The 27,382-nt window shown below is 43.3% G+C and overlaps 1 protein-coding gene across 1 annotated transcript in view; it reads left to right on the top strand.

The window, feature by feature from the left end:
- Window positions 1-27,382, top strand: part of CFAP61 (cilia and flagella associated protein 61) — a 405,193-nt gene that overhangs the window by 43,616 nt on the left and 334,195 nt on the right. The window contains exons 3-6 of the mRNA XM_064276462.1: window positions 673-749; window positions 1,578-1,645; window positions 1,877-2,003; window positions 26,594-26,726. Of these exons, the coding sequence (XP_064132532.1) occupies window positions 673-749; window positions 1,578-1,645; window positions 1,877-2,003; window positions 26,594-26,726 (405 nt within the window). The remainder of the gene's footprint in view (window positions 1-672; window positions 750-1,577; window positions 1,646-1,876; window positions 2,004-26,593; window positions 26,727-27,382) is intronic.

Raw genomic sequence — 27,382 nt, 5'->3', positions numbered from 1 at the left:
GAGCAGACCAATATGTGGAGTGTATAGAACAATTGTGTATTATGTAGGCCACTTAAAAAGTCTTCACAAGTTATGGAACAAAGCGGTCTAAAAGCTCCAAAGATTTAACTTGAAAGAATCTTGCTGCTTTGAGTTTTCAGCTCCTAGGTTTTCAGGATCCCAAGAGTAATGTTTGATTCCGACTCTGGGAATGTCAAACAAAACAAGCCATAGGATTCATAATGTGGCATCTGCCTTCCATCCCTCAAATTCCTAAGAGAATCTTCCCATCATGACCCTTGAATAGAGTGGCAGCTGTTGACTGGAGGGCCTGGGAGGAGGGTGATTGTCTGTCACTGCATAGACGGCCCTCAGGACAGGACTACTGAGTAATAATCGATTTCACTGTCCTGCAGGCTCTTCCCTGCGCACAGGCGGTGGTAAGGTGGAAGGCTGAGTGCTCACACTCACGGACAGGTCCCCTTCCTTGAATAATTCTGAGCTAGAAGAATGGAAAGCGACAGTCTGTGGAACAGCTCAGACGCTGGCAGGGTGTCTCAGGACTTAGACATAAGCTATCAGCCACCAATGCCTGGCAGCTCTGCCCGTGGTTGCCCTAACCCTTCTGCACCCCAGTCTGACCCAGACCAGTGCCCATTCAGCCTTTAATCCGTGTTCCCTTCTCCTCTGCAGCCTCTGAACACGTTGTTCATGCACCTCTTTGTGGCTGTGGACGAGTACTCCATTGGCTGCTGCAAAGAGATTATTCGGTGAGTGACGGACCTTGCACAGGGTGGGGCCTGTGGGGCTGCCCGGTAGTGCCAAGTGATGCCAGAGAGACGGTGTGGGCATGTTTGGAGTGTTTCTTATATTACACAGAATTCTCCGGGATATTTAATTTGCTCGTGATTTCTGGTCATATAAAGCACGTGCTTTGAATCACAGTGATATTTCTGAAAGAAGGTGATCTGTCTGTATGAATCTGGGATCTGATCAGCCCACACCTGTAACTAGCTGTCACTCGAGGCACGCAGGTCGACAATGCAGTTATTTAAAAAAACAACAACAACGGGATTTTGGGGTCACAAGTGTGATGTTCCTGAGAGTAACTTCCTCAGTGCTATCTTTATAAATGTTTATTGACGTGACAGACTGCAGAAGCATCTGGAATAATACGGTGTGTCGAAACACGATCTGCAGGACTGCCAGGCCATGGCGAGGTGCCTCAGACAGCCTGCGCAGACATTTGGGGCACTGGCCTCAGCTTTCCGTCGCTTTGGGATGTCACACCAGACCATCCAGATGCCAGGTCAAAGGTTAATATCAGCTGAAATGTGGTGTGCTGAGCGAACATGGCAGCTTTTATTCTCTCACCACCATGGGACAGATAGCAAAGGGGACATTTGGAATCCAAGGCATAGTGAAGAAAAAGAAAATACCTTGAAGATGGTCTTGCCTTTGTGGATAGGGAAGCAGCAGCCCACGTGGGTAACGAGCACCTCACTGTTTTAGAGATGGCATTTGTCCTGACAAGGTGCCTGCTGTTATTATTAACACTTCGTTATCAGCACTCATCCACCCTGTCTTTCCCTTGCCAGGACTGTGTTCAAGGCGGTGCCGGAACTCCACTTCATATTCCTCATAGTGCCGTCCTACATGAGCTTAGGTAAGGCTGTCAGCCAGCTCACATCTCCAGGAGTTAATACGGAGTGTTCATGCTCACAGCTGGGCTTTTTGGAGCGGGGCATAAAAATGGTCTCATGGCCCTCAACAACTTATGTGCATATTTGATTATAACAATTAACCACAATGTTAAGTGGAAAGTACATTTTGTTATGAAGTCCTGAAGTTATTCCTTGCTAACATGAGGCCACTTTTCTTGATCTCTGTGATTTAGGCTCAACTCTCATAACTGTTTTTGACCAAGTGGGGAGTGTCCCGTGTCTGACGTTTGATGAGGACTTTGCCGTTTACATATGTCACAGGCACAGCCATTACCCTCAATTGCACATTCGCGAGGCCAGGTAAGGTTGGAGCAGGGCTTTCGTTACTTCAGCTTTACCACGGCAGTTATGTTAAGAAGCGATTTAGAAATTGCCGATTCCTGCTGTAAACAATTAAAGCTTGGATTAAGTTGTGGGACAGTTCTTATACCATTATTTCGCTTGGAGATGTTCACAGTCCCCGTTGATTATGTAATTTGCAGAACAAAATACCTGACGATATTTATCTGGATCCAGGTGACAGGCAAAGTTAAGCACTGACTGTGTATGGTCTTCTAAAAAGCGCACGATCCTTGTTCCCACAATGAGTGACGTAACTATTTCACATAAAAGAAACTTTAAAAATGGATCTGCATATTTAGTTTCTCCAGTACAAAACACCCATTTTCTGACGTTCCATGAAGGAGGACTCTATTGACCATAAAGAGGGGTTTTCCAATTGAAAATCTTTACCATAAATGCTGCACATAAAATGCCCAAAGTTCAGCCGCCCTAAGGGGATGGATGTGGAGACGGGGATGTCCGCTGACAGCCGCAGCACTGCCCCACCCCATGAGCTGTCCTTCAGTGATGGATGTGGAGACGGGGATGTCCGCTGACAGCCGCAGCACTGCCCCACCCCATGAGCTGTCCTTCAGTGATGGATGTGGAGACGGGGATGTCCGCTGACAGCCGCAGCACTGCCCCACCCCATGAGCTGTCCTTCAGTGATGGATGTGGAGACGGGGATGTCCGCTGACAGCCGCAGCACTGCCCCACCCCATGAGCTGCCCTTCAGTGAGGCCTTGCCGCTCCGCCCATTGAGAGGTGGGGTCTGCACCCCCTCCCCTGGAGTCTGAGCAGGTTTGGTACTGCATCAGCCAGTAAAGCATGCAGAAGGGATGCTTCGTGACTTCCCAGCTGGGTCGTGAAAGGCTGCAGCTTCTGCCTGGTTCTCTTGGGACCTTTGCTGTGGAGGAAACCAGCCACCATCTAAGGAGCGCTATCATCCTGAGACCCCCTGTGCTGCAGAAACCCCCTGTAGGCGCCTGGGTCGACAGCTGCAGTTGGGCCTCCAGCTGAGTCAACATCAACTGCAACCGTGCGAGTGGGCCATGGTGGGCACACAGCCAGGCAGCCCCATACGTCTGTGGCCCAGCCGGTGTCTGACTGCAGCCCACGAGAGACCCCAAGTGAGAGCTGCATGGCTGAACCCTCCCAGAGTTTTGACTCACAAAATTGTGAGCAAAACAAAGTGGTTGCTTTGAAACAGGAGTGTACCGTGAAATCATTTTGCAAGGGTGACTGCTTAGCTCTGCTAGAGAAGAAGAAAGTGCATCTTCTTGGAGCAACCACTGTCACATTTGATGAGTGCTAGATTTCATTAGAAAAGTGTCACACTGAAATTTTACAAAATGAAAGCCTAGGACTTACCAGACACCTAGTACTGTGGCATGGCTGTTAAGAGTGTAGGCTGATGCCATTGGGCACATCTAGATTCTGGTTTGCTTCTACTACTCGCTAAACGTTAATGTAGAAAAGTCATTGGACCTCTGCAAACCTCAGTATACTCTCTGCCATGGGAGTAAGTGGATAGTCTACCTCATGGGATCGTTGAGATGGTGGAATGAGTTAATGCAGGTAGAGTTCTTAGCACAGTTCCTGTCGCATGTCAGTGCCCGAGAAATATTAGATATTATCACAAAAGGGCTTAGCGTTAAGTGGGGAGAGAGACCCACATACGATAAACTGTCGTGTCGTGTAGCTCAGAAGAGGGGAGGGCAGTGAAGGATGCAGATAGCTTCATGTGGCCCTCCCCCAAAAACAGACAAACAAAACTCTAAATGTTCATCAGTGGGAAAATGGATAAAGAAACCGTGGTACATCTTTCACTCAGCAGTTAAGTAGAATGAACTATATACACAGAACAATATGGATCAGTCTTGAAACTATGCCGAGTGAAAGAAGCCAGACACTAAAAAAAGTGTGCAAGAACAGGTAAGACTAATCTGTAGAGATAGCATCAGATCCATGATTGCCTCTGGTGGAGGGAAGAGAGACTGGGAGGGACAGATCGTGGAATTCTGGGGTGATTGCTGTGCTCTATGTATTGATTGGGGTGTGTATACTTGCCAAAGCCCATTGAACTGTATTCATAAGATCTGTACATTTTACCATATGTTATCACACCTTAAAGAGAAAAATTGAAAAATTCAAGGCCTTACAGAGAAGGTAGCCTCTGAATCTGGCCTGGAGGCATGACTCAGTGTTCATCCAAAGGGATTGAATAGGCCAAGACGTGGAGATGGGAAAGCACCTGAATGTCCACTAGTGGGCAAGTAGGCTGGTGTGGCTGCTGTCCAAGGTATGGGGGAGAAGAGCAGACCACAGGATAGCAAAGGAGACCCAGTTGTGAAAGCTTATCCTGGAGCCAGCAGTGAGCGTTGAAGAGGAAGGGCACGGTATGGTGTGTCTGCTCCTACAGGTACCTCTGATTTTCATGTGGTCAGTAGCTTACAGGAGGTGAGTGCAGATTAACCTGGCTAAGAACTGACGCAGGCTCAAAGGCAGGCAGACAGGTCAGAGAGACCCAGGTGGGGAAATGGATCAGTTTTAGGGGGAAGGCAGAGTTTGGTTGGATGGAGAAGTTGAAAGATGAGAAGGAGTGAAAGATGCCTCATGATTTCCAAGTTGAGGAGGGATGACGCTTTCATTACCGAAAGTACAAATACGGGTTTAGATGCCCAGTAGTGCTGGCCGTGCAGGTTTAGATGCCCAGTAGTGTTGGCTGTACAGGTCCAGAGAGAAGTTGGGTTGGAGACAGACGTTTGTGAGTGGTCAGTTTGTAGATGAGCAAGGAGATCATGAGTGTGGAAGAAATCGTCTAGCCTAGGGAGCAAATCTAAAGTGAAAAGTGGAGGACAAGGACAGGATTTTGAAGGATGGAAAGGGACTATGAACGATAATGAGAAAGAAAACTGGCAGCGAGGGAGAGGAATGTTGTCGAAGCCAGAGGCTTTTGAAAGTGCCAGAAGATGCAGAGGAGTTAAGTCATTTGAGCACAAGCAAGAGACCATTGGACCTGGCATTTAAAGTAGTTACAGATGAGATGAATAAAATTGATAAACTTCTAGCCAAAATGACCAAAAAGACAAAAATTACCAACCAGGAATGAATGATATCATCACAGACCCTACAGACAATAAAAGGAGAATAAGGGAATAATGTGAACAACTCCACGCCCACAAATTCTAAAACTTAGATGGAATAGACCAGTTCCTTGAAAAACACAAACAACGAAAACTCACTTTAAAAATTGATAACTTGAATCTCTCTCTAGTGAAGACAAGCCGGAGGACTTTGGGCAAGACGGAGGGTGGCCTCCTGGCCCTCTATATCCCCGTTCTGCTTTGCTTTCCCTTTTTCCCATTCAAGGGTTCAGGCTGTGCTCTTTGGCCCGTGAACCCCTCCTCTGGATCTTAAAAGCTCATGAAGTTAATGAGCATTATGGTTTTTGGATCTTTCTACCCATCTGAATCAAAATTTATGGTAGGGATTTGCAACAGATGTGAAGTTACCTAGAAGAGTGTGTTTTATTTCTCTAGTGGATAGCTAATCCCAATGAATAGCTTCAGTAAGGGCTGGAATTCTCACCAACAACCCAAAAGTCATGTGGGAGTTCAAAGAGGTGGTGAACGATGGGACAATTATAAAAATTTGAGTCCAAAGTCTTCAAGTAAGCAAAGACTGTTAATTCATAGGGAAATATTCCCAAATGAACAATGGACAGGGCCAGCTGCATAGTTTGGAGGGCCCAATACAAATGAAAATGTGGGGTCCCTTTTTCAAAAAGCAGACAAAAGCTGTCATTAAAGGTGCTAAAGTATAAAGCTTCTTTCTTTTTTTTTTTTGATCACTCTCTTGACTTAGAGTTTTTTTTTTTTTAATTAAATTATTTGCTACTTAATATCATCCGAAGTAAAGAAAAAAAAAAAAAAGAGTTCCAGCCTCCAAACTCTTGGCTCTGACCATGAGCTGGAGAGTTGCCGTAGCCCACTTGTTCTCCGTGTTCCCGTGCGCCTTCCACGGTCTGGCCCCAGCTTTCTTCCTACATCAACCCTTGGCTCTTCTGTGCCTGCTCAGTAACCTTGACCACTCAGTAACCGCTTGGTTGACCACTTGGCCTGGGGTCTGGCCCTGAAGGCCAGAGTTGGACAGTGGAAGTTAGATTTCAGAGACCAGAACAAATGAGAGGTAGGAAAGCCAAGCCAAGGGAATCGGCACCACTCCTTGCTCTTTAGAGAAGTTTGGTGGTGAAGGAAAGTGGGCGGAGAGCGCGGGCGGAGGCTTATCTGCAGACAGTGGCCGGTATGCAGGCAGGGTAACACAGTCCCTCTTTTTACTCTCCCTGTGGACCATTTGATTTGCATTCTGAGATCCAGACAGCGTGTGTCCAAAAAGCATCACCGAGGGCTGGAATAAACTCAGATACAAATTATCGGCCTAATTTGGAAGAAGAGAAAAAAACTTCATAGAAAATGATTTCTGTTTACTGTATTGTAAGTAGTTTAATAACTGCTGTATATTTATCTTTGTTTCATTATAAAAGCTCTCTCTTTTTTCTTTCTGCCGTTTACTGTTGTTTTGAGGGATGGTTTCATTTAATAAAATGGTGATATATTCTCAAGCCAGAAAAATTTAAAAAACTAAAATTACTCATTCTTCCATCCTTCTGTGTATTTAAGTACATACCCTTACAAGTATATGTATGTATATATATGTTACATGTATACACAAACATCGTGTGTGTGTGTATATACAGTCATGCTCATATGTTCTGTCGATTGTGTTTTTCACTTAATATAGCAGCTCAGCGTTTTTCCAGGTCTTTCTAATAGTGCATGGCATTCTCTCGTGTGGCTCTAATATAACTAATTTAATCATTCCCAATTTGTGGATATATTTAAGTTGTTTTCGGTAACAACTAATACTATGGAAAACAGCCTGGTACATGTATCTTCAATTACTCTTGCTATTTTTTCTTTAGTATAAAGTCCTAGAAGTGGAATTTATGAGTAAGAGTATATAAATATTAAATTTTTAAAATAGATGCTAATTTATATTCCAGTCAGTAGAGTCCCAGGTTCTTACACCCCCCACCAGTGCTGGAAGTTCTTAGTTAATAAAGTTTTTATCTGTCTGATAGGCCAAAAGTAGAATTTTGTTTTAAATTACATTCATCTAAACATTTGTGGGTTGGAGTGCCATTTTAAAATTAATAAAATACTTGAATTTAAAGTAACGTATAGTTTAGAAACTAGCAACATGGTACGCAGCAGGACCAAGACGTGTCCTGAGGGGTGATTAGAAGCATGTCTGCAAAGTAGACAGTTCTTTGCGTAGAGGCGCGGGTTACAGGTGAGGGTGGATTACAGGTGAGGGCGGCACTTTCGCAAAGGCATTTTTCTTAAAGCTTAGGGAGTATACCTAATTTGGTTCTTTGGAATTGTCATTTTTTGAGCAATGTTAAGGCTTAAATGCTTTGAACACACAAGGCATTGTTGTGATAGAGAAGGGGCATGTCAATCTCATGTGCAAAGTGGCGTGAACATAGGCAACTGTGTAAAATCTACCGGTTTCTTTCTGTCTTTAGTAACTGACAGCTTTGCTGGTTTACTCCCCGATGCCCCACTTCTCACCCAGGATGTGTGCCACACAGCCCAGGGCCTTGCATTTGGGAACCGATGGCTAGGATTTGGCCTCCCTCCTTCCCCTCACCTCATTCGTTTTTTCCTTCTTTCATTTTACTTTAGAAAATTTGAGTGCTATGGCCTATTATAACCTTCAAGTGGAAAAGGTCCTAAAAGCCTAAAATAAACCTTCCAGATCCCTCACCCTGACATCTTGCTCACTCAGCCTCTGCTGGTTAAATGCCCTACGTGCCTGGCCCACAGAAAACCTGAAAGAAGCAAATCACAGAGGAATACTTTCAGAGATAGCCCTGCTGGTGAAGAGTTGACATTGGGTGCTTTGTAAGAGAAGAAAGGGCATTCATAAAAAGACAATTAAATGTGTCCTGATGAATCCGTGAAGAAACTGAAATTATGATAGTCAGTGACCTTTGCTTTCAGAAGGTGGAGATTTTATAAAGCCGTCTATCCAGATTGTTCAAATTAGAGTTGTGGTGCCTGTGGATATAGGATTTCAGTGTCTGGAAAATGCACTCAGGTGGACTGCCTCCCTCCTTAACAATGCTAGAAAAACAAGACTTATTTCAAAATGTTCAAATGGGTGTTGTCGGGCTGCCTCATTTCTCCTGTTTCCCTCACTTTTGTTTTTTGACATCTGCTTCATCAGTAGTTACTTCCACAGATAATTAACGGTGAAGAAGACAGTTCTTAAGACACGAAAGCAGTGAAGGGTTTGAGGATGTAATTATCCGTCAGCCGTTTACCTAGCAACATATTCAGAACCAGCGAATTAACGTTGTAATCCCCTCTCCCCTTTCTCTGACTTACTCGTGTGGAAAATCGTGCTGTAATCTTCCCCTGTACTTAGGCGCTAATTAATGACGTTACCTTCTGTGTTGTGCATAATATCCATAAAGCGTAGCCGCCCCTGGACGTGCCTTTAAAACCTACAGTGGCGATTGGTTAAAACCATTGGTGGTAGATTTGAGAGGGTGGGATTCAGAAGCTTCTGGAATGATCTTTCTGGGGAAGAATCCTAGGTTTTTCAGGTCCTCACGTGGGTGGGGGCACCCGGACAAGGAACGATTGTGTGTGCTGTCACTGCAGTCACGTAACGAGAATTTTAATGGGAATTCTGATTTTTGGCTGTTGGCAATGGCTAATCGAATAGGGTCAACATTATTGGTTTTTAAAACGAGAAGAATTAGGACTTTAAAACACAAGATTACAGGTTTCTTAAATACTGACCTTTCACCTTTTAAAGCAATTTTTTAAATTAGTTTATCCCTATATTTTAGTAAAGCAGTTATTTTATTCAGTGTTTGATAGTCTGATGCTTTTGAGAAATCCGATTACGTGGATTTTCTTTAATCTACTTAAAGTGAACTTCTGAGCGGTTTTATGGAAATGTACGTTCTGATGATGTTGAAGTTAACAACTGTCCTGTAGCATTAAAGAAGAAGGGGTGGCCCGTTCCACAATATCACCATTGTCTTCTCCAGCTCCGACCAGTTACCTGGCAAATAATAAACTTTGGCCACCACTGCACCAGGGGCAACGTGTGGCAAGGTAGACTTTTGGATCTGATCCTGGAGGAATAAATGGTGCCGGCCTCTTGTTGGACTTGTATGTGCTTTGAAGTCATTCAGAAAACGTGGGAAATTTGGGGTTTTAAAACCTGCATACTTTTTGAAATTGTGACATTTCCAAGGGAGTAGAAGCTAAGTAGCTCTAAAACCCATTTTAAAGCTCTAAAATGGAATATATGGTTTAGAAATGAACTCGTTGCCATCCAGTCAATTTCAACTCATAGCAACCCTACAGGACAGAGTAGAACTGCCCCATGCGGTTTCCAAGGAGTGCCTGGTGGATTTGAACTGCATACCTTTTAGTTAGCAGTCTTAGCTCTTAACCACTACGCCCAGGGTTCAGAAGTGCTGGATGTGATTTTCTTAAAGACCACTAGAGGTCACAAGAGATCTTGGAAAGAAACAGGTGCTTTGTGCTCTTCACCACACATCTGAATAACACAGCCTAGTTGGCACCAACTGTGGATTCTCCTACCCCACACTGAGGCAGTGGTTGTGATAAAACGTTAGTTTAGCCAGGACACACTGTATCCTTTAGCACCACCACTAATTGTATTCTCTATAAATTTTTTTTTCTTCCTGAAGTGATTTCTTAAGGAAAAAAAAAACAGGCTTGAAGAAATGTGATATTTATGGCATTCAGCATGCCATCGAAATCACCTTTCAACAGTACATTTTTAAATGGAGCTAATAAAATGCAAATCCTCTCTGAATATGGAAACGCAGCCAGACAGCAGAGAGGCTCTGCCAGGTTCTGGACTTGATGGTGGCAGTCCTTACGTGGGGGCTTTGCATCTGTGAACGCTCAACGGCTTCTTTGCTGGCAAGGAACCCATGCCCACCTCCCTGCCTCAGGGCAGCTGGCCTGGGGGCTTTCCTCTAGGGTTGTCGTTATGCAGTACAGCAGTTTACTGAAGTGATGAACGATCTTAGGGTCTACATTGCCACCAAGACCATGCCGGCTGCTGGAGAGAGAGTAGTGCCATCCCGGGCATCACCAGGTCCTTGAAAGCCCGGCTCATGACTCAGCAGGAAAGAGGAGTTAGCAGGGTCCAGAAGGTCCATGGCCTCCTTCCCATGGCAAAGGAGGGCACTTAGGAGGGCCTCTTTGAGTTTGTTCTCAGGTTCATGGGAACGAGGGCCTTAGCAGACACGCAGACTGGAAGTGAGGTGTCCTGGAGAGGATGATGATTTTCTTAAGCCTTTGTTTTTACTCTGTTTTCACCTGGCACTTTTTTCTGTAGTTCAGTGAAGATTTGGGTGCCGGAGAGAGCACTCTGCCTTTATGGGATGTACCTTTTTTTCCCCCTCCAAACAAATTAAAATATTCTGTAAGTGTTTACACTAATGAGCACGCCATTGTCTCCTCCTGGCCACATTGTGAGTGGAAGACATGCAGGCATGATGCTTTTCACTTAGAGAATTGTGTCATTTCCATTGTACTCTATGTGGATGAGCTGAGCCTTCCACAGCCATCACCAGCAAACGCTGTGTGCCCCTCAAACACGGGGCCCCTTGCGTGTACGAATCAGCCATCCGCGTATCTGCCCTGGCAGGTGGCTCTCCTGCCCCCGGGCACTCACATTCGAACATCTTACTGGATGAATTGTTTTCAGTAGCTGGGTGTTTTGTTTCTGTGGGGCTGGACTTTATCATATGCCATTTGAGACTATGAGAGGCTGATGTCATACTTTATCATTAGCACTTGGGGCTGATGCAAGATCATAAATTATCAATTACCCCAAGGAATGCATTTAGCAGAACAAGTTCCTCTTTATCCGTTTTGGGGAACAGCTTAAGGGAGAGACTCTTCAGAACTCCAAGACTTGGGTGTTTTCTTTTTTCCCAGAAAAGTTGCTACTGAGGTACAATTGTGGATAACTTTGTTAATAAGCTGTTGAGGGCTTTTGATTAGGCCGATGGCCCTGGGTCTGTCTAAACTTTTATTCCTGATTTTTCTATCCATAGAGTAATATTTTTGTGTCCATCATATAAATTAAAAACCCATGGCACACAGTTAATTTTGAAGTTCCCTGTGTGGTTGCCTTCTTAATCCACTTAAAAAGATTAGGATATTGAATTATTTTCCCATTAGTAAAAATGATAATAACTATCTCTGTTAATAAATATTGATGCAGTCCTTTATTTTTGGCGAAATGTTTCAAAGTGAATTTGTTGAGTATTCTCTCCTGTTGTTGTTGTTAGGTGCCATCAAGTCGGTTCCGACACATAGTGACCCTATGCACAACAGAACAAAACACTGCCCGGTCCTGCGCCATCCTCACAGTCGTTGTTACGCTTCAGACCATTGTTGTAGCCACTGTGTCAGTCCACCTCGTTAAGGGTCTTCCTCTTCTCTGCTGACCCTGTACTCTGCCAAGCATGATGTCCTTCTCCAGGGACTGATCCCTCCTGACAACATGTCCAACATATGTAAGACACAGTCTCGCCATCCTTGCCTCTAAGGAGCATTCTGGTTGTACTTCTTCCAAGACAGATTTTTTCGTTCTTTTGGCAGTCTGTGGTATATTCGATATTCTTCCCCAACACCACAATTCAAAGGCATCAATTCTTCTTCAGTCTTCCGTATTCATTGTCCAGCTTTCACTTGCATATGATGCAACTGAAAATACCATGGCTTGGGTCAGGTGCATCTTAGTCTTCAGGGTGACATCTTTGCTCTTCAACACTTTAAACAGGTCCTTTGCAGCAGATTTGCCCAATGCAATGCATCTTTTGATTTCTTGACTGCTGCTTCCATGGCTGTTGATTGTGGATCCAAGGAAAATGAAATCCTTGACTACGTCAATCTTTTCTCCGTTTATCATAATGTTGCTCATTGGTCCAGTTGTGAGGATTTTGGTTTTCTTTATGTTGACATGCGATCCATACTGAAGGCTGTGGTCTCTGATCTTCCTTAGTAAGTGCTTCAAGTCCTCTTCACTTTCAGCAAGCAAGGTTGTGTCATCTGCATAACACACGTTGTTAATGAGTCTTCCTCCACTCCTGATGCCCAATTCTTCATCATTCAGTCCAGCTTCTCCGAGTATTTGCTCAGCATACAGATCGAATAGATATGGTGAGAGAATACAACCCTGGCGCACACCTTTCCTGACTTTAAACCAATCAGTATCCCCTTGTTCTGTCCGAACAACTGCCTCTTGATCTTTGTAAAGGTTCCTCATGAGCACAATTAAGTGTTCTGGAATTCCCATTCTTCGCAATGTTATCCATAGTTTGTTAGATGATCCACACAGTCGAATGCCTTTGCATAGTCAATAAACCACAGGAAAGCATCCTTCTGGCATTCTCTGCTTTCAGCCAGAATCCATCTGACATCAGCAATGATATCCCTGGTTTCACATCCTCTTCTGAAACTGGCCTGAATTTCTGGCAGTTCCCTGTCGATATACTGCTGCAGCTGGTTTTGAATGATCTTCAGCAAAATTTTGCTTGTGTGTGATATTAATCATATTGTTCTGTAATTTCCACATTGGGTTGGATCACCTGTCTTGGGAATAGGCATAAATATAGATCTCTTCCAGTAAGTTGGCCAGGAAGCTGTCTTCCGTATTTCCTGGCATAGATGACTGATCACCTCCAGTGCTGCATCCGTTTGTTTAAACATCTCGATTGATATTCCGTCAAATCCTGGAGCCTTGTTTTTGGCCAATGCCTTCAGAGCAGCCTGGACTTCTTCCTTCAGTACCATTGGTTCCTGATCATATGTTACCTCTTGAAGTGGTTGAACATTGACTAATTCTTTTTGGTATAATGACTCTGTGTATTCCTTCCATCTTCTTTTGTTGCTTCCTGTGTTGTTTAATATTTTCCCCGTAGAATCCTTCACTGTTGCAACTCAAGGCTTGAATTTTTTCTTCAGTTCTTTCAGCTTGAGAAACACCAACCGTGTTCTTCCCTTTTGGTTTTCCATCTCCAGCTCTTTGCACATGTCATTATAATACTTTACTTTGTCCTCTCGAGCCACCTTTTGAAATCTTCTGTTCAGTTCTTTTACTTCATCAATTTTTCCTTTTGCATTAGCTGCTCGACGTTCAAGAGCAAGTTTCAGAGTCTCCTCTAACATCCGTCTTGGTCTTTTCTTTCTTTCCTGTCTTTTCAGTGACCTCTTCCTTTCTTCACGTATGATATCCTTCCACAACTTGTGATGTCTTCGGTCACCAGTGTTCAATGTGTCAAATCTATTCTTGAGATGGTCTCTAAGTTCAGGTGGGATATACTCAAGGTCATATTTTGGCTCTCGTGGACATTCTCTGATTTTCTTCAGCTTCAGCTTGGACTTGCATAGGAGCAATTGATGGTGTGTTCCACAGTCGGCCCCTGGCCTTGTTCTGACTGATAATATTGATCTTTTCCATCGTCTCTTTCCACAGATGTAGTCAGTTTGATTTCTGTGTGTTCCGTCTGGCGAGGTCAATGTGTATAGTTGCCATTTATGTTGGTGAAAGAAGGTATTTGCAATGAAGAAGTCGTTGGTCTTGCAAAATTCTATCATTCAATCTCTGGCATTGTTTCCATCACCAAGGCCATGTTTTCCAACTACTGATCCTTCTTCTTTGTTTCCAACTTTTGCATTCCGATCACCAGTAATTATCAATGCATCTTGATTGCATGTTCGATCAATTTCAGACAGCAGCAGCTGATAAAAATCTTCTATTTCTTCATCTTTGGCCCTTGTGGTTTGGTGTGTAAGTTTGAATAATAGTCATATTAACTGGTCTTCCTTGTAGGCGTATGGATATTATCCTATCACTGACAGCATTGTACTTCAAGATAGATCTTGAAATTTTTTTTTTTTGACGATGAATGCAACACCATTCCTCTTCAAGATGTCATTCCCAGCATAGTAGACTATATGATTGTCTGATTCGAAATGGTCAATACCAGTCCATTTCAGTTCACTAATGCCTAGGATATTGATGTTTATGCATTCCATTTCATTTTTGACGATTTCTAATTTTCCTAGCCCCCACATGTCTGTCAGTTTGTCGTACTGTGGGGGCTTGTGTGTTGCTGTGATGCTGGAAGCTATGCCACCGGTATTCAGATATCAGCAGGGCCACCCATGGAGGACAGGTTTCAGCTGAGCTTCCAGACTAAGACAGACTAGGAAGAAAGACCTGGCAGTCTACTTCTGAAAAGCATAAGCCAGTGAAAACCTTATGAATAGCAGCAAAATATTGTCTGATATAGTGCTGGAAGATGAGCCCCCCAGGTTGGAAGGCACACAAAGGTGACTGGGGAAGAGCTGCCTCCTCAAAGTAGAGTCGACCTTAATGATGTGGATGGAGTAAAGCTTTCGGGACCTTCATTTGCTGATGTGGCATGACTCAAAATGAGAAGAAACAGTTGCAAACATCCACTAGTAGTTGGAACCTGGAAGGTACGAAGTATGAACTAGGAAAATTGGAAATCGTCAAAAATGAAATGGAATGCGTAAACATCAATATTCTAGGCATTAGTGAGCTGAAATGGACTGGTATTGGCCATTTCGAATCAGACAATCATATAGTCTACTATGCTGGGAAGGACAACTCGAAGAGGAATGGTGTTGCATTCATCATCAAAAAGAATGCTTCAGGATCTATCCTGAAGTACAATGCTGTCAGTGATAGGATAATATCCATATGCCTACAAGGAAGACCAGTTAAGACGACTATTATTCAAATTTACACACCAACCACTAGGGCCAAAGATGAAGAAATAGAAGATTTTTATCAGCTGCTGCTGTCTGAAATTGATCAAACATGCAATCAAGATGCATTGATAATTACTGGCGAATGGAACGTGAAAGTTGGAAACAAAGAAGAAGGATCAGTAGGAAAATATGGCCTTGGTGATAGAAACAATGCCGGAGATCAAATAATGGAATTTTGCAAGACCAACGACTTCTTCATTGCAAATACCTTCTTTCACCAACATAAATGGCGACTATACCTTTTTTTTTTTTATACACATGGACCTCCCCAGACAGAACACACAGAAATCAAATTGACTACATCTGTGGACAGAGACGATGGAAAAGCTCAATATTATCGGTCAGAACAAGGCCAGGGGCCGACTGTGGAACAGACCATCAATTGCTCCTATGCAAGTCCAAGCTGAAACTGAAGAAAATCAGAGCAAGTCCATGAGAGCCAAAATATGACCTTGAGTATATCCCACTGAATTTAGAGACCATCTCAAGAATAGATTTGACACATTGAACACTAGTGACTGAAGACCAGTTGGGTTATGGAATGACATCAAGGACATCATCCATGAAGAAAGCAAGAGGTCACTGAAATGACAGGAAAGAAAGAAAAGACCAAGACGGATGTCAGAGGAGACTCTGAAACTTGCTCTAGAGCATTGAGCAGCTAAAGCAAAAGGAAGAATTGATGAAGTAAAAGAACTGAACAGAAGATTTCAAAGGGCATCTCAAGAAGACAGAGTATTACAACGATGTGTGGAAAGAGCTGGAGATGGAAAACCAAAAGGTAAGAACATGGTTGGTGTTTCTCAAGCTGAAAGAACTGAAGAAAAAATTCAAGCCTCGAGTTGCAATAGTGACAGATTCCATGGGGAAAATATTAAACGACTCAGGAAGCATCAAAAGAAGATGGAAGGAATACACAGAGTCATTATACCAAAAAGAATTAGTTGATATTCAGCCATTTCAAGAGGTAGCATATGATCAGGAACCGATGGTACTGAAGGAAGAAGTCCAAGCTGCTCTGAAGGCATTGGCCAAAAACAAGGCTCCAGGAATTGATGGAATATCAATTGAGATGTTTCAACAAACAGATGCAGCGCTGCAGGTGCTCACTTGTCTGTGCCAAGAAATATGGAAGACAACTTCCTGGCCAACTTACTGGAAGAAATCTGTATTTATGCCTATTCCCGAGACAGGTGATCCAACCGAATGTGGAAATTATGGAACAATATGATCAATATCACACGCAAGCAAAATTTTGCTGAAGATCATTCAAAACCAGCTGCAGCAGTATATCGACAGGGAACTGCCAGAAATTCAGGCCAGTTTCAGAAGAGGATGTGAAACCAGGGATATCATTGCTGATGTCAGATGGATCCTGGCTGAAAGCAGAGAATACCTGAAGGATGTTTACCTGTGTTTTATTGACTATGCAAAGGCATTCGACTGAGTGGATCATAACAAACTATGGATAACACCGCAAAGAATGGGAATTCCAGCACACTTAATTGTGCTCATGAGGAATCTTTACCTAGATCAAGAGGCAGTTGTTCAGACAGAACAAGGGGATACTGATTGGTTTAAAGTCAGGAAAGGTGTGTGTCAAGGTTGTATTCTTTCACCATACCTATTTAATTTGTATGCTCAATGAATAATACGAGAAGCCGGACTATACGAAGAAGAATGGGGCATCAGGAGTGGAGGAAGATAATCATTAACAACCTGCGTTATGCAGATGACACAACTTTGCTTGCTGAAAGTGAAGAGGACTTGAAGCACTTACTAATGAAGATCAAAGACCACAGCCTTCAGTATGGATCGCATGTCAACATAAAGAAAACCAAAATCCTCACAACTGGACCAATGAGCAACATTATGATAAATGGAGAAAAGATTGGCGTTGTCAAGGATTTCATTTTCCTTGGATCCACAATCAACAGCCATGGAAGCAGCAGTCAAGAAATCAAAAGATGCATTGCATTGGGCAAATCTGCTGCAAAGGACCTCTTCAACATGTTGAAGAGCAAAGACGTCACCCTGAAGGCTAAGGTGCGCCTGACCCAAGCCATCTTATTTTCAATCACATCATATGCAAGTGAAAGCTGGACAATGAATAAGGAAGGCCAAAGAAGAGTTGACGCCTTTGAATTGTGGTGTTGGCGAAGAATATTGAATATACCATGGACTGCCAAAAGTACGAACAAATCTGTCTTAGAAGAAGTACAGCCAGGATGCCCCTTAGAGGCAAGGATGGTGAGACTGTGTCTTACGTACTTTGGACATGTTGTCAGCAGGGATCAGTCCCCGGAGAAGGACATCGTGCTTGGCAGAGTACAGGGTCAGCGGAAAAGAGGAAGACCCTCAACAAGGTGGAATGACACAGTGGCTGCAACAATGAGCTCAAGCATAACAACGATTGTAAGAATGGCGCAGGACTGGGCAGTGTTTCGTTCTGTTGTGCATAGGGTCGCTATGAGTTGGAACCGACTCGTTGGCACCTAACAACAACAACAATTTTCCTAGATTCATACTTCGTATATTCTAGGTTCTTATTATTAATGGATGTTTGCAACTGTTTCTTCTCATTTTGAGTTGTGGCACATCAGCAAATGAAGGTCCCAAAAGCTTTACTCCATCCACATCATTAAGGTCAACTCTGCTTTGAGGAGGCAGCTCTTCCCCAGTCATATTTTGAGTGCCTTCCAACCTGGGGGGCTCATCTTCCAGCACTATATAGAACAATGTTCCGCTGTTATTCATAAGGTTTTCACTGGCTAATACTTTTCAGAGGTAGACTGCCGGGTCCTTCTTCCTAATCTGTCTTAGTGTGGAAGCTCAGCTGAGACCTGTCCTCCATGGGTGACCCTGCTGATATCTGAATACCGGTGGCATAGCTTCCAGCATCACAGCAAACGCAAGCCCCCACAATACGACAAACTGACAGAATCACTTTTTTTCTTTTTTTTTAAACCAATATCATCAAGTACTCTTTTTTACAAAAGAAAAACCAACTCTTCTGGAGCCCTGGTGGGTGTCAGTGGGATCGTGATCTGTTCCTGAATGCAGCACAACTCTGTGGGCCCCCTCACCTCAAACTCTGAGGGTATGTGTGAAACTGGCCGACAGGCAGTTTTCAACATGAGATCAAGACTGTGGGTCAGATTGCATGGGGTTTGAGATCTCATTAGAGCTGAGTGCTTACTACCTGCTAGGCACCACTCATAAGCGTCCCCTGTGTTTCTGCATTTTATCCTCACAACTATCCTTGTTCCTACTCAGTCAATACAAGTCAGGTGTAGAGAGGCTGTAGGGTTGCAAGTGTAAAATTGTGGGTTATGGATGAAGCCTGGCTGTGGTCAAACTTCCCAGATGTGCCCCCTTCAACCAAACCAAACCCATTGCCTTTGAGTCAATTCTGACTCACTGTAACTCTATAGGACAGAGAAGAACAGCCCCCATAGCGTTTCCAAGGCTATAAATCTTTACAGAAGCAGACTGCCACATCTTTCTCCCATGGAGCAGCTGGTGGGTTCAAACTACTGACCTTCGGTTAGCAGCTGAGTGCTGAACCACTGCACCACCAGGGCTCATTGTACCCCTTAGGCCACAGATTTCTGTAAAATGGGCTCAATAATCCTGCGCACTCAGTACTACCAGTGTATGTGAAGACACCAGGCACAGGCTGAGTGCCCAGTCCATGTTGGCTGTTGCTGCTACATCTGTGATGTATAGAGCTTTGTGCTGCATGCCAGCATGTGTGCAGAGAAGCACTGAACTTGGTCCCTGTCCTTGAAGAGCATGTTACCTGGTTAGGAAGACACCACACAGTCATCTTTGCCAGTAAAATCACCCCTTTCACCCCCATCTGATGAGATTAACCCAGCTGTGTCTGAGGAGTCCTTGCCTGAGGCATTGCCCAGGGCAGTGCCTAAAGTAGATGCCTTTCAAGACATTGCTAAATGTCCCCATGACCCACCCTCACCACCTGTTTTTGCTTCTAGACCTATAATTAGACTCAAGTCCCAGCAAGCCCCAAGAGGGGAAAGGACAAAATATGACCCATGAGAAGGTGCACTATGCTCCAAAAGAACTGCTTGATTTTTCTAATATATACAAACAGAAATTTGGGGAGTATGTGTGGGAATATTTATTAAGGGTATGGGATAATGAGGCAAGAAACATAAGGTTGAATCAGTCTGAGTTTATTGATATTGGCCCACTAAGCATAGGTTCTTCATTAAATATATCAGCTCGAGGGGTTAGAAAAGGATCTAATAGTTTATTTGGTTGGTTGACAGAAGCATGAACTAAGAGGTGACCTACACTAAATGAAGCTGAAATGCCAGCACTGCCTTGGCATACTGTAGAAGACAGTATCCAATGGCTTAGTGAGGGAAACTGGAATTTTACAGTTCTTATATTATGTCAGACCCATTCACCCATGCAGGGAGTGCCCAAAGGACACGCTTCATCACAACTATGAGGAATAAATTTGTGAAGGGAGCCCTAGTATCCTTGAAGACTGATATGATTTCTCTTCTATGTAGACCAGATATTACAGTGAGAACTACCCATTGAATTGCAGAACCTAATTAAAATGGGGGTGATTGGATCCCAGAGTGGCAGCAGCCAAGCAGTGGCACTTAATTGCCAAAGGACACCATAATAATTATATATATATGTGTGTGTGTATATATAAAATTACAATAATTGTTGTTAAGTGCCATCGACTCGGATCCTACTTATAGTGACCCTATGCACAACAGAACAAAACACAGTCGTTGTTATGCTTAAGCCCATTGTTGCAGCCACTGTGTCAGTCCACCTCTTTGAGGGTCTTTCTCTTTTCCACTCACCCTGTACTTTATCAAGCATGATGTCCTTTTCCAGGGATTGATCCCTCCTGACAACATGTCCAATGTTTGTAAGACACAGTCTCTCCATCTTGGCTTCTGAGGAGCATTCTGGTTGTACTTCTTCCAAGACAGATTTATTCGTTCTTTTGGCAGTCCATGGTATATTCAATATTTTTCACCAATGCCACAATTCAGGGCTGTCAATTCTTCTCCGGTCTTCCTTATTCATTGTCTAGCTTTCACATGCATATGATGTGATTGAAAATACCATGGCTTGGGTCAGGCGCACCTAAGTCTTCAAGGTGACATCTTTTCTTTTCAACACTTTAAAGAGGTCCTTTGCAGCAGATTTGCCCAGTGCAATGCATCTTTTGATTTCTTGACTGCTGCTTCCATGGCTGTTGATTGTGGATCCAAGTAAAATGAAATCCTTGGCAACGTCAATCTTTTCTCCGTTTATCATGATGTTGCTCATTGGTCCAGTTGTGAGGATTTTTGTTTTCTTTATATTGAGGTACAATCCATACTGAAGGCTGTGGTCTTTGGTCTTCACTAGTAAGTGCTTCAAGTCCTCTTCACTTTCAGCAAGCAAAGTTGTGCCATCTGCATAACGCAGGTTGTTAATGAGTCTTCCTCCACTCCTGATGCCCCGTTCTTCTTCATATAATCCAGCTTCTCAAGAAGCTGGACTAAACCAAACAATACTTTAACTTATCTAGAAAAGATCATCTGCCTTGAGCATTGTGCTCTTTTGAAGAACTGCGTATATGTGATCAAATTGACAACAGCAACTTGATAAGTTAGATAAGAAGCTTAGGAGGCAGTGAAGTTGTGTTAACGGTGGTGAAATAATACTGAAAAGGATATCAAGAATGGTGGCACAACTTGAACAATGTAACCAATGTCACTGAAATGTACATATAGAAAGTGTTGAATTGGTGTGTGTTTTGTTGTGTATATTTTCACTAAAAAAAAAAACCTCAAGAACAAAAACATGCCTAAGGATTTTCTACGCATCCTAGAAACGGGGGACCAGGGGCAAAGGTGGAGCCGGCCAAAGTTTTGAGTAAGGGAATGAGGTGGGGAAAGTTTTTGTTGTTCTTAGGTACTGTCATGTCAATTCCGACTCATAGCGACCCTGTGCACAACAGAAGGAAACACTGCCTGGTCCTGTGCCATCCTCACAACCATTGTTATGCTTGAGCCCATTGTTACAGCCATTGTGTCAATCCATTTCATTGAGGGTCTTCCTCTTTTTCCCTGACCCTCTACTTTACCAAGCATGATGTCCTTTTCCAGAGACTGATTCCACCTGACAATATGTCCAAAGTATGTGAGACATAGTCTCGCCATCCTTGCTTCCAAGGAGCATTCTGGTTGTACTTCTTCCAAGACAGATTTGTTAGTTCTTTTGGCAGTCCGTGGTATATTCAATATTCTTCACCAATACCACAATTCCTCTTCAGTCTTCCTAATTCATTGTCCAGCTTTTGCATGCATATGAAGTGATTGAAAACACTATGACCTGGATCAGGTGCACCTTAGTCCTCAAGGTGACGTCTTTGTTTTTCAACACTGTGAAGAGATCTCTTGCAGTTGATTTGCCCAATGCAATGCGTCTTTTGATTTCTTGACTGCCGTTTCCATGGGTGTTGATTGTGAATCCAAGTAAAATGAAATCTTTGACAACCTCCCTCTTTTCTCTGTTTATCATAATGTTGCTTATTGGTCCAGTTGTGAGGACTTTTGTTTTCTTTATGTTGAGGTATAATCCATACTGAAAGCTGTGTCGTTCATTTTCATCAGTAAGTGTTTCAAGTCCTCTTCACTTTCAGCAAGCAAGGTTGTGTCATCTACATAATGCAGATTGTTAGTGAGTCTTCCTCCAATCCTGATGCCCTGTTCTTCTTCATATAGTCCAGCTTCTCAGATTATTTGCTCAGCATGCAGACTGAATAGGTATGGTGAAAGGATACAATGATATTAATGATAGTGTTCAGTTGTGTCACCTTCCTTGGGAATAGGCATAAATATGGATCTCTTCCATTCGGTTCGCCAGGTAGCTGTCTTCCAAATTTCTTGGCATAGATGAGTGAGCACTTCCAGTGCTGCTTCCGTTTGTTGAAACATCTCAATTGGTATTCCGTCAATTCCTGGAGCCTTGTTTTTTGCCAATGTCTTCAGTGCAGCTTGGACTTTGTCCTTCAGTACCATTGGTTCTTGATCATATGTTACCTCCTGAAATGGTTGAATGCTGACCAATTCTTTTTGGTATAGTGACTCTGTGTATTCCGTCCACCTTCTTTTGATGCTTCTTGCATCATTTAATATTTTCCCAGTAGAATCCTTCAGTATTGCAACTGGAGGCTTGAATTTTCTCTTAAGCTCTTTCAGCTGGAGAAATGCTGAGCGTGTTCTTCCATTGTAGTTTTGTATCTCCGTGTCTTTGCACATGTCATCATAATACTATTCTTTGTCTTCTTGAGCTGTCGTTTGACATCTTCTGTTCACCTCTTTTTACTTCATCATTTTTTCATTTTGCTTTAGCTACTTGATGCTCAAGACCAAGTTTCAGAGTGTCTCCTAACATCCAGTTACGTCTTTTCTTTCTCTCTTGTCTTTTTAATGACCTCTTGCTTTCTTCATGTATGATGCCCTTGATGTCATTCCACAACTCTTCTGGTTTTCGGTCATTAGTGTTCAACGTGTCAAATCTATTCTTGAGATGGTCTCTAAATTCAGGTGGAATATACTCAAGGTCGTGCTTTGGCTTTCACGGATTTGTTCTAATTTTCTTCAGTTTCAACTTGAAGTTGCGTATGAGTTGATGGTCTGATCCACAGCCGGCCCCTGGCCTTGTTCTGACTGATGGTATTGCGCTTTCCTGTCATCTCTTTTCACAGATATAGTTGATTTGATCCCTATGTATTCCAGGTGGGGAAAGAGAGGCTTTAAAAAGCTGAGCAATGGTGGATGGAATGAGTTTATAACTAAGCAGCCGATGGGAAGCTATTGCAGTGATTCTGGCTTCTGTAGTAATAAGTTCTCCCACCCACTAATTATAAATGTCCTCCTTTGTTATTACTGACCTTTTTACTTAAGTAATAATGATGATAATAGCAACGCCAATTAGGTAACACTTATTGAATGCTTGTTATGTGCCAGGGACTCTTAAAAGGACTTCACATATTATTAGCCTAGTATTTACTCTCTTATTACATATGAGAAAACTGTGGCATGGAAAGGCTAAATAGCCAGCCCAAGGTTACAGCTGTTAACCTGCAGAGGCAGGACCAGACCCAGGCATCTGACTCCCCAGCACAGGCTCTTGACCACTGTGCTGACTTTCTTATTCTGCAGCATTTTCCAATCAGTGGGTTATTAAAAGCATCACAGCCCTGGATGCATTTATCATGGAACCTCAGTACACCCAGCCACAGAGACCACGAATAGCTGTCAGTGTGATCACATGCACACAAAAACAGAGGGGCAAGTGGTCAAGGACTACTTCTAAAAAATTAGTGCAGAGCTGAAATAGCTTGGAAAATGACTACAGCATCAAAGGTGCAGCCATTTCCAGTCCCCATTTTAAAAGCACAGTTGTTATTTGTATCTGGGCATTTGTTTTTACTTAACACCAGAGAATCCCTCTGATGCCTGGCAAGATGAGATGAGGATGCTTGGTGGCAATGACATCAGAACCAGGTTGATAGAATAAGAAAAAAGATTCCCATTGCCTGAGTAAGGACCCTATGCTGTCTCTCCTTCCAAAGCAGAAAGTGTTAACAAGAGGTTAACAACACAATTTAACCTGGAGAGTTGTATTGATCCCCCTTCCCTCATTGTCATCTTCTGTGCAAGTTTTTTGTGTGTGTGTGTGTGTGTGCTGTGACCTGTTTATTAGCTCTACCCTCAGCTCTGATGTTTACAGAGACCTACTTTTTCAAATATGCATTTTTTTCATCAAGATGTTTATTGTTCTTCATGACAAACCAACATCATTCCAACAGCTGAGCCTGTGTCACCAGAGGTAAAGATTTCATCCTGAGTCCACTGGGTTGTTCAATTTAAAGAGTTTAGATCTGGGGAGTAGAGCTGTGGCAGGGACAAGGACTCGTTCCAGCAGGGGCTGGAGAAGTTGTGACAGGGCCGGTTGGATGATTCATGGTATTGGCCGCTGGCCCTTGAGCCAAGGTCACTCCTCTCAACCTTTTTGTTTGTGCATGCTTCCTGTGATGGTTAATGTTTTGTGTCCACTTGACTAGGCAAGATTCTCAGTGGTTTGGCAGACACTACATAATAACTTTCCATTTTGGGATCTGATGTGAGCAGCCAATCAGTTGAAAGAGGAGTTTCCTTAGGGGTATGGCCTGCCTCCAGTTTATAAATGGATGTTCTGGCAAGGCTCGCTGTCTTGACCCTGCGCGCTACTCATCACTGACCTCCAGTTCTTGGAACATCAGCCTACAGACGTCTCCCGCCTGCTGCCTGACCTACAGACTTTGCATTTGCCAACCCCGGCAACCCCATGAGCCAGCAGAGGCCTCCAGTCTGACCCTTGACCTGTAGATTTTGAGTTCGTCAGCCCCTGCAACCACGTGAGCCAGGAGAGGTCTTCAGCCTATTGCCTGACCCATGGATTTGGGACTTGTCAGTCCCCACAATTTTGTGAGGTGTTTCCTCAAAATGAGCCATTTTCTTGAAGTACATTTCTCTCTCTATGTGTATATATCCGTATACGCTTCACTGGTTTTGTTCCTCTAGAGAACCCAGATTAAGACACTTCCCCACTACCAATTTCCAAAATAAAGTAAGGCCTTTGAAGTGAATTGATATCTTAGTGCAATATGTGAAGACAGGGTTTGGGTTAGCAGACCTACACTCATGTCACAGCCCTGCTGCCAACTGTCTGTGCCATGTCAGAGGAGATTTTCTGTCCATGTGTCTAGCTGTCCTCCATCTGTAAAATGGAGATGGCAATGCCTAGCTCATGGGGTTTTCCAGAGAAGTATAGTAACAGAGACAGTTTGGATGAACCCCTGAGCTTCATTTGCATACTGCATATTCAATAGATGGAGCTATTATTAACATCAAAGAAAACGTACTAGAAGATAAAATAGGATGATGAAGATGGCCTAGAAATGAAATAAAGGGGGTGGGGAGGGGAATGAAAATTAGTAGCTAAGCCAGACATACTAGAGAAAAATAATACAAATCCTGAACATTTTTACAAGAAAAATAATAGGGGAAAAAGGACAGGAACATCTTAAATAGGTAAAATAGAACACTAAATTCCACCAAGAATGTACTAAAAAGAAGAAAGGAATGTTAAAGATGGTGGCAGTGTAGAGTCCAAGGGCCAGCACCGCCATGCTGCAGTAAACCTGGCTGTCCCCTCCCCCACCAGTTGTCTTCCTCTGGTCACAGTTCTAGGTGGATGTCACCAGCAGGTGAGCCAGTACCTTCAAACCAGCATTTCTGCCTCCGTGAGAAGTTTGTACTTGTCTCAGAAATAAAGGCCCAGTAGATGAATCTTGATCAAATGAAGGAAAATTGAAGAATTCAGATTCTTACTGGTACCAGACTTATGAGACACATTGAGACTGGAGGGACCGCGGAATCTATTTCCTAGAAATAACTTTTGAACCTTGAGCTGAAACTGTCAAATGAAGCCATCTTTAAACTAAACTGCAATTCAGCTCAATTAGTAAAGAATGTCTGTCTTGAGCATTGTGCCCTGTTGAAGAATTACTTATCTGAGATTGAAATGATAACGGTGACTAAAGCACAGATGAGAACTTTGAGGGGCAGAGCTAGTGAGAGTGGTGACACAATGTGTAAGATGTAAACATTGTCAACGAGCTGTACATGTAAAACTTGTTGAATTGGTGTATGTTTTGCAGTGTGTATTTTTACCAGAAATAAATCAATAAAAGAAGGAATGAAGGAAAAAAAAGATAAAAGGAAAACAAAAAAAGGGTACCAAGAACCAACATCTGAGAGATGCATAAACAAACAAAAAACCAAACCCATTGCTGTTGAGTTGATTCCAACTCATAGCGACCCTATAGAACAGAGTAGAACTGCGCCATAGAGTTTCCAAAGGAGCGCCTGGTGGGTTCAGACTGCCAACCTTTTGGTTAGCAGGCATGGCACTTCAACATTATGCCGCCAGCGTTTCCGAGAGATGCATAAGCAAAGTTAAAAATTCTTCATTGTAGTACTCCTCAGTCTTTAATGTAACTGTGACATTCCAAGAGGTGACTTATAGTAGGCGACTATTTTTTTGACATTAGAATTCTTTTTAGGGGGAGAAGGAAAGGACTGTTGGGGATAGTATCACAGAAGAGCGTTCCATGGAACACAGTTGAGAAATGCCATCCCGATTCCATGTCCTTTGGCTTGCGAAAATGCTGCCCTACTTTCCACACCCATTCTGAGTGTGTTCCCTCTGCCTGGAATGTTCCAGCTTCAGGTCTAGACATAGCGGCCTCCCCTTCTCTTCATTCATAGCTCAGCTCAGACATCCACTCCTAAGAGGCGTGTTCCCTGACCATCGACTCCATCTTTCTCCATCCCATGTACTGACGCTATTTGAAATGTTTGCAATGATTTTAGTGTTAGGTTTTTAGTGTCTGGTTCACCATTAGAATGCAAGTGCATGTCACGAGAGGGCTGCTGTGGCCCCAGCATTCAGATTAGGGCCTGGCACATAGTAGGTGTACAACTGAAGGAGCAAATGAATGAATGAACATTGAACTTAAGCCTTTCTTTTAAACAGGGTGGAAGATCATGATGATCTCATGCCAATATTTATGCGCTATAACACAATTCTGAAAGAAACCTATGGAGAATACTTCCTGGCTGAACTAATAGAGGCCCAAGATGAAGAAAACCATGCTGTTGTGTGTGAGGTTGGTGATTAACCCATCTAGAGATGCACTTAGCAGGAGAAGCTAGAGAATAGAGCCACATCACTCCTGATTTCCCTGGGCACCAGACTACCACAACCCCTGGGGCAGCTGCATCCATGCCATGTTCCCCATGCCCTTCCAGGTGGTACACTAGGCCAGCTGCTGAGCCGGCGCATCACTCCACTCTACCCCCAGTGTCACTCGCTTTTGTGAGGTCCTTCCAGATGTTCAGGCTGCTGCAGATACCTTGCCCTGTAAGGGCTGGAGATGGGGGAAAGGAACAGAGCCTTTGGGGCAAGAAAGGGCAATTTTCTGAGACGCCCAAGATCTGAGGCCAGAGGTCACAAACTAGCACCCTGCTGCCAAATGGCATTTGTTCGACTTGGAAAGTGATTGATTTTTTCTTTTTACTTTTTATTTTGAATAATTTCACAGTAATAGAAAACTTGTAAGCAACTAGATTCCCTAAGAATTAATATTTTAGCACATTTCCTGTGTCATTCTGTTGCTCTCTCTTTCTATGTAATTTACATATATGTATTTTTTTCTGAACGCTTTGAGAGTAGGTTGCAGACAGAATGCCCCTTACCTCTGATACTTCTTAGAAACAGAGTTCTCAGGGTCTCCCAAGTTCAAGATCAGTGCTGTTACTACCC

The sequence above is a fragment of the Loxodonta africana genome, chromosome 24, assembly GCF_030014295.1.
Source record: "Loxodonta africana isolate mLoxAfr1 chromosome 24, mLoxAfr1.hap2, whole genome shotgun sequence".
In the NCBI taxonomy this organism is placed as follows: Eukaryota; Metazoa; Chordata; class Mammalia; order Proboscidea; family Elephantidae; genus Loxodonta; species Loxodonta africana.
The sequence above is the reverse complement of the archived record's forward strand: the minus strand, read 5'-3'. Positions and strand labels throughout refer to the sequence as shown.